General features: G+C 57.7%; 1 protein-coding gene across 1 annotated transcript in view; it reads left to right on the forward strand.

Moving 5' to 3' along the window:
* STRA6 (stimulated by retinoic acid 6) overlaps nucleotides 1-5,839 on the forward strand; it is a 10,327-nt gene extending 4,488 nt beyond the window's left edge. The window contains exons 9-17 of the mRNA XM_009880974.1: nucleotides 566-627; nucleotides 911-1,091; nucleotides 1,730-1,805; nucleotides 1,882-2,015; nucleotides 3,252-3,369; nucleotides 3,568-3,669; nucleotides 4,483-4,646; nucleotides 5,183-5,320; nucleotides 5,661-5,839. Coding sequence (XP_009879276.1) covers nucleotides 566-627; nucleotides 911-1,091; nucleotides 1,730-1,805; nucleotides 1,882-2,015; nucleotides 3,252-3,369; nucleotides 3,568-3,669; nucleotides 4,483-4,646; nucleotides 5,183-5,320; nucleotides 5,661-5,839 — 1,154 coding nt within the window. The remainder of the gene's footprint in view (nucleotides 1-565; nucleotides 628-910; nucleotides 1,092-1,729; nucleotides 1,806-1,881; nucleotides 2,016-3,251; nucleotides 3,370-3,567; nucleotides 3,670-4,482; nucleotides 4,647-5,182; nucleotides 5,321-5,660) is intronic.
* Nucleotides 5,840-7,699: the final 1,860 nt, after the last annotated feature.

Genomic DNA, 7,699 nt, shown 5'->3' on the forward strand with positions numbered 1-7,699 from the left:
TCGGCTTTGCGCAAACTGTTGGGGTTTGGGGTGGGGGAGCTGGACCTCCATCGTCATCGCCATCACCACCACCACGGGGGACACGGGTGGGCAGTGGGGTTCAGGTTGTGCTAATATCGCGGCGTGATGCTTCACGAGGCTCCGATAAGGGAATAAAATCTACGATAAGGGGATAAAAAGCCCTAATAGGAATGGGGGACTGCTCCTCATCCCCTCTGCCCGTGGGAGAAGCGGGGGCTGTCCTGGGTGGTGGCACCCCAAGGGGACGTGGCAGTTGGGACTCGGTGCTGCAGGCGCACGACGTTTCGTGGGCTTGGGGGAAAGGAGGATCCACAGGAAGGAAACGCATCCAGCTGGAGTACGGAGAAACCGTTCCCAGCTATACATCCTTCCAGGATTTCCCTGGGGAAACCCCAATTAATATTCAACCGCCCCGTTCCAGTGGTCTCCTCACGATGTTGGCTTTGGCTGTTGGGTTGGGTGCACCTGCAGCATCTTCTTCTCTTCCCCCGTGATCCCACATCCCTACTCTTTTCCCATACACCCCTCCAATTCTGCATTCCAGGTTTCCGGATCCCATTGAAACTCGTCCTGTCCATAACCACGGCCGTGATCGCTGTCTACCAGGTGATGCCACTGGTTAAATGCCAAGCAGACCCCTCTCCCTGCCTTCTTGGCCATGTCCTCTGGAGGCAGAGGAGCCCAGAGGTCATCGCCACGCCGCAATTTTGGCTACGGGGATGGTATTAACGTGCCTCGAGGTATTACCACCCCTCGGCTGAGCCGCAGGAACCAGCCATGTGCTTCCAGGGCTCAGCCAGCCTTAAGTCTTTAAGCTACGGCCATGGTTCAGCGGTGGGATGCCGTGACCCCGGGCAGGGGGAGCTCACGTGGCCCCGTTCCCTCGCAGGTTGCCCTGCTGCTCCTGGTAGCCGTCGTCCCCACCATCCAGATCGTGCGGGCTGGGATGACGAAGGACATCGTGGTGTTGCTGGTCCAATTTGGCTTGGTGCCTTCGGAGAACCCGGCCGTGCCGGGTGACATGGAGAAGGAGCTCAACACGGTCAAGTACTACCTGTGGTCGCTGGAAGGTGGGTTCTCAGCCAGGTTCTGCTTTGATACATGCTGGAATAGAGCAGATGGCCCCTCTGGATAATTCAAAGCCCTGGATTGGGTGGGGGGGTGGGTGTGGGGATGGCACAGGGACCCCCCCATCCCTCCCCAGCATTACCTTGGGGTACCGCTAAGCCCAGGGGGGCTTTTTATGGCTTTTCTTGAGTCCCCAAGCCCCTCTCCTGCTCTTTGTTCTCCTGACATCCCCTTCCCCGCTCTTGCTTCCCCCCTCCGCAGCATCCCCTTTCCTGAGAGCATCTTCCCAGGCTCTCTCCATCGCCCTGCCTGCTTCTCGCAGATCCCTCCGTGATTTTTTTTTTTTCCCAGAGCTGAGCTAAGCCTAACCGCTCGTATCTTCTCCTGGCTGCTTGTCTTTCCTCTTCCCCTTCCCTGTCTCACCAGCTCGTGCCCACCTGGGAGATGGAGATCCCCCGTATGGCGAAGGGGATGACAGGGAGGGAAACTGAGGCACGGTGCCCCGCTGGGGAGGGGGGAAACACCCATACGGCTCCATAACTCGGCCCACCGCGATGCTCCTGAGATGCGTTTTAGAATAAAACGCTGTCGCTGGGGCTCACGGCCGCTGTCTTCCCCCTCCTCTCCTGCTCCTCCGCAGTCTGCTACATCTGCTCGCTGGTGCTGTGCTGCCTGCTGACCTGCGCCATGCTCCTGAGGACGCTGGTGATGCACAGGTAGGGGATGGGACCTGCTCTTCTGGCCTTCACCCGGGCTCCAAGCCAGGACGCAGCTGGTTTTTTCTCCCCCCAGGAACAACCTAAAGGCGCTCTACCAAGGGGCCGTGTTGGATGTTTTCTACAAAGCCCACATCCTCCGCCCGTCCCGACAAGCCATCGTCTGCTGGATGAGCTTCGCCAGCTTCCAGACGGCTTTCGCCTGCCTGGGTAAAGGGGTTTGGGGAGGGCGCAGAGAGGTGGTAGACCCCCACAGCCCACCTCAGGTTTAAGCATCTCTTTCCCCCCACCTCCCTTTCTCACCCCGTTTTTGCAAAGGGGTCAGCTGTGAGGATTTTGTTCCTCTCTTTCCCACCCCACCACAATCTGTCCTTCTGGGAGGACCACGAACACCAAATGGTGTTCAAAAAAAAAAAAAAAAAAAGGGGGGAGGGGGAAATAATGACTTGTTTTGGCTCAAGCCCAACTATTTTGATTCGAGAAGCTGTCGCAGCATCTCGGGCAAAGGACTGTCTGTCTCCTCCGGTCCCGGTTTTCGCATCCCGGGTGCTCCTTGCCGTGCGTCTTCCTTGGCGCAGCCTGGGGCTCCCTGGTTGGGAGGGTTGGCTGGCCCAGGGATGGGTGGAGGATGTCCAAGCGAGTAGAAATCTTCATCCCACCGTGGTTTGGAGATGTTTTAAGGTCTCTCTGCCCCATGGGAGGTGACTCTGGACAGCATCTGTGGTGATAGGGATGTAACACCCAACCACATTGGCACCCCAAGGCCGTGCAGGAGAGTCACCCTGAGGATCTAGAGGAAGGATGGAAAGACGGGGGGTACCACCAGGTCTGTTGGTGACCACCCCTTGGGAAAGGGAACCTGTTTTGCAGGCAGATTGAAGAGATGAGTGTGGAGGTAGAAGCTGAGGAGCCCCCCCAGGAGCTCCTTGCACCCCTTTGCCAGCGAGGAGCAGCTTGCCTTTGGCCACCCAGTGCTTGGTGCATCCCTGGCAGAGCTGGCTGCATCTCACCGGGTTGCTGTGACTCTACCTCCTGCTTTTAAAATCTTGCTTTTCAAGTCATTAAAGCAAGGCAGCGGAGGCGAAGCGCAAGCTCGAGCAGGGGAAACCACAGCCGCTGCTGATCTGGGTGTGATTTATGATTGGAAATCAGAGCTCGGGCTGATTTTTTTTTGTCTGATGAGGCATCATAGTTGCAGCTCCGAGTGATGGCTCTTCTCGGTGGGGATAATGTGGGGAGCGATAAGAAAGGCTGAGCTTGTAATTAAATCCCGCGTGGAGCATTGTGTTTGGAGCCGGGGGGAGGCAGGTAAGGATCTCGCAGGCTTTTTTCTGGGATTAAAGTGGAAGGCGCGCTCAGCGACAAGCACGGGGGTGGGGAATAAGAACAAGAACCGCTTCTCCACCCTCCCCTGCCACGGTTTCTCTCCCCGTCTCTCCCTCCCAGGTCTCCTCATCCAGCAAGTGATCTTCTTCATCTGCTCGGTGGGGTTTACCTTCCTCTTCGTCATCCCGCTCCAGTCTGGCACAAACACGCACCTCTTCAAAATCATTCGGAACATGTGGTGAGCACTCATCGGCCCTCGGGGAGGGATGGAAGACCCAAGTGGGTACCACTGCCGTGGTGTGTTTTGGGGGTTTTCTGGCAAGGGGAGGCTCTATCTTGGGCTCTTTCAGCTTTGGTGGAGGCTTCTGCTGCCTGGCATGGTGTCTCCTGCTTGGGACCCTCCTGGTGTCCAACCTGCCTCTCCTCTCCCACCCAGGCCCTTCTGGTTAACCCTGGCCCTTGCTGTCATCGTGCAAAATTTGGCAGCTCACTATCAATTCCTGGAGCAGCATCCCCTCCGGAAGGAGCTCACCAACAGGTATGGGGACGTGGGGGGCCTTTGGGGTACAGCTGCCTCTCCTGAGGTCCAAGACCCTGGGACTATGTTGGGTTTACACGTGCCCCTGATGTCATGGTGTCCTCTGGGCCATGAGCTCAACGGGGAAAGCCTGTGGTTTTGAGGGGTTTAAGTGGCTCCATGCTCCCAGAGAGGTTTCTTTAGATGTTTTAGAGGGCTATGGTCCATTTACCGCCTTGATTTCGGTGGGGTGAAGCTGGTGAGGTCTGTGCCCTGCTCCACCACCCCGCTTTGCAAGCCTCAGAGGAAGTCCAGATCCCTTGGCATCGGCTGGACCGGTTCAGATGCTGGGAGCTGATGTGGTCCCTTGCTCACACGTGATGTCACTGCCTAAGCTGTCTCCCTATGCTGAAGACCAGGGTGACAGAGGGATCCGGGTGTCCTGCTCTGTCCAGCCAAGGCATTTCCATCACCTCCATCGCTTGCCCAGCATCGCAGGGAGGCTGCTGTAGGCTCTTCTGGCCTCCACAGGAGCTGGTGTCCTCCATGCCAAACCTCCATACTCATGATTTGTCTGGTTTCTAAGTCTTCAAGGAGAACTGGAGGCCAAGCTTTGAAGTCCTGAGGGTGCACCAGCCTGTTTCCTCTCCAAAAGCCCTAAATGGTGTTTGCTTCTCTCGGTGGGATGGCGACACCTCAAACAGGGACCACGGCTGCTGAGGAGGGAGGGAAGGGTGGGAGGCTTATTTTGGCAGGTGGTTTCTCTGGCAGGGAAGAGCTGTGCTTCCCATCCCGTGGTGTTTGTGTTCCTTACTCCTCCTCCTCTACCCGCAGGCGAGCTCTCTACATAGTCACCTACCTGCTCTTCCCCATCAATGTCCTGGTGGGTGTCCTGGCCGGGGTGTGGAGGATGGTCATTTCTGGCCTTTATAACGCCATCCACTTCTGCCAGCTGGACATCAGCCTGCTGAGCCGCGGTGTGGAGACCTTTGACCCAGGTAGGACATCGGACTGGTTCCCTCTGCAGCACCTCCGTGAACACGGGCATCCTTCTTCCACCATCAAGCTCCTGGTGGACAAGGCCAAGGGCTCCTGCATCACCTGGAGCTGCTGGGGCCGAGGGTGGCTTCGGGTCCTCGTGCTCTCTGTTCAGAAACGGGTAGATGGGACAACTGGAGGAAGTGGCTCCTCCTGACGCTGGCTTGGTCCTGCTTTTCCATCCATCCCCAAGGGCGGGTGATGCTCTGCTGGGATCACCTGGGCTTCACCAGTGGCCAGACCCCGTTACCTATGGGAATGGACCCTGCACTAAAGGCTGGAGGGAGGAGGTCTCAGCCCTTCCTCTGCTTTGCCTGCCGGGATTTTGGGAGCGGAGCTCATCGCTGACTCCAGAGGCAGAGCAGCTCCGGCAGGGTGGAGATGGAGCCTGCCAACCAACCTTCCCCTTTGCTCTAGGGCAGGAGGGAGGGGGGAACGGTGAAGTCTGACACCCCCAACCCCCGACACGTGTTTACTGTGGGCTGTGTTCCCCCAGGCTACCACACGTACTGCCACTATCTGAAAATCGAGGTCAGCCAGTCCCACCCGGTGATGAAAGCTTTTTGCTTGCTGCTTCTCCAGCCAGCCATGCCGGAGGGGCCACCGGGGCTCCAGGCCAGCAACGTGGAAGAAGGTGAGACCTTCCTACTGCCAACCGGGAGGGGAGACGCATGGCCATCGCTGTGGGGTGGCATCAGGGTCTCCTCTGCAGCTTTGCTGCTCCTCTAGAGATGCTGGTGGTGCCCTGGGGTAAAGAGACCATTGAGGGTTGTGGTTCTGCTGCTCCCTCCTCTTTTATGCCATCTCCTCTGTTTGGTGTATGACCATCTCCGTGTTCCTCGGGGAGTCCCGGTTCCTCTACCTGTGCAAGGGTAGGATGGGGCTTTCACCCCAGGGTGTAGATGGCATCAGGGCAGCCCCAGCAAGGAGCACCTGGGGCTGAAATTGTCCCCCGTCCCCCCGTTTTCTTTCAGGCATCCAGCTGATGCAGCCCAAGAAGGCACCACCCAGCAGAGCCAGGTTCAAGCAGAGCCGAGCCCGGTGGTGGCTGGCCTACACGCTCCTCAACAACCCCTCGCTGACAGCTTGCCGGAAAACTGCCCTCTCCGACCCCACAGCCAACGGCACCCAACTCAGCCCCCCCAAGCCCTGACCTCCAGAGAAGCCCCCTCCTCCTCTCTCTGTCTCCTTCACACACTCCTGTCCCATCCCATCCCTGTCTCCCGTTGACTGTCCTCCTGCACTGGCAGGAGTTTTGGGCACCTCTTGCCCCTCTCCAGCCTCCGGTCCCTCTCCAGTGGTGATGGGGACTGGTTTTTAGCTCTAGATTCATGCTGAGCCACTACTGAAGTCCAGAGGTGAAGACAGCCAAGGCAAATGGGTCACCTCCAAGCCTGACCTAGATGGAGAGAGGGGTTGATGAGCCAAGCTAAAGCCTTCAGGCATCTCAGAAATGTCTTCTGAAGAGTGACTCCTGCAATGAGCCCACCAGCTCTCAACAGTTGCCTTTCTGACCCGTGGCAAGGCATGGCACAAGTCCCCAGCACCAGGACAGTAAGGAAAGAGGGCGAAGGTGTGTGGTGTGTGTGTGTGTGTGGAGGGATCCTCAGCCAGACTGAGCTCCAGGAGCTACCTGCATCTCGACGTGGTCTTCCTGCAGAGAAGGTCCCTGCTGCTAACCCCATCCCCAGCTTCTCCCTTCCGGGACCCATCCTGGCTCTTCTCGAGTGTCATACCTGACCCTGGGACTCTTATTTTCCCTCCATATTGTGAAGGCTCAGATCCCCGTCTGCTCTGCTGTGGGCCATGAGGTCGCAGAGCCATTTGTTTCCTGCTCCCCATAACTCTTGTCCCCTCGGTGCCTCTTGCTGCCACCCTGTTTTGTTTAAAACCAGCGGTTCCCCCCAGGACCAGTGACCCTCCAAGCAAGCGGAGCTTGAATCCATAGAAAGCAGTTTTACACCTCGCTTGGATGTGCCAAGTTGGGGAAGGTTAATAAATCACATACCTCATTCCTACGCTCGGGGTGTGCTTGGTGTCTCGGACGTTCCCAAATAAGCCAGACCTGGAAGAAGGGACGTGAGGATGGTCATAGCTATGTCTCCAGGTGATGGTTGGGACTGACCTTGCTCAGCAGAGGCTTTGTGGTAGACCACCTTGACCTGAGGGTGATGGGACCAAATCTGTGATTTCCCCCTCTCTGCACCTTAGGGAAATTTTAACACAAAGCTGATCAATTTGCTTTCCCGTCAAAAAGTTTGGCCCCTAAACCGCAGCTCCCATGAAGGATGGGAACAGAAACAGGATGTTTCAACGGTAGGTGTCCAAGGTGTTGCTGGGTCACCTCTTCCCACCAAGTGTCCCTGGAAAGTTCTGCCTTCGGTGGCTGGAATTAGGCCTGGCGTCAGCCCGCGGTTGCAGGCAGGGCTTGTGGCAAGTCATACCGGTGGCTTCTTACTCTTCCATCTCAACGCCATCTCACCCACCTCAGCCTTGCTAAAGCGGGCTCCTTTGAGACTTTGCAGCTCCCCCTGCACGGAGCGGGGCTGTTGGGCCACCCCCTCTTATCCATGGGCTTCGAGCCCCTCGCCCCAAGGATCTCCTTGGAGGTGAGCAGACCTGCTTTTCGCAGGCTTCCGAGGACCCCATGCCTTCTCGCTGGCGTTGGCGCGGTTTGGGGGTGAGCGAGGCTGAGCCCTCTGCTCTGGGGTTTGCCTGGAGGGTTCTGGCATCTCCTCATCACGCTGAAGCTCCCTCAGTGAGAGCCATCCCTCTTCCCCCTCGCCCTCTCCCTTTCCATCCCAGCGCGGAGAAGGGGAGGTCCCTGCCTTCATCAGCCACCCTCTGCGCTTGGATGCTCAACGCCCCGTCGCATCCGCTGCCCTGACTGGTTTAATCTTACTTGATTACTGTCTGGCACATAGTACGATGTCACCAAACAGGGTGACAGCAGTGACACCGGAGGCAGACCTGGCTCATCTTCTTTTGAAGACAGCAGGAGCCCAAGGGGCGA

The sequence above is a fragment of the Charadrius vociferus genome, unplaced genomic scaffold (assembly GCF_000708025.1).
Source record: "Charadrius vociferus isolate BGI_N301 unplaced genomic scaffold, ASM70802v2 scaffold933, whole genome shotgun sequence".
NCBI lineage: Eukaryota > Metazoa > Chordata > Aves > Charadriiformes > Charadriidae > Charadrius > Charadrius vociferus.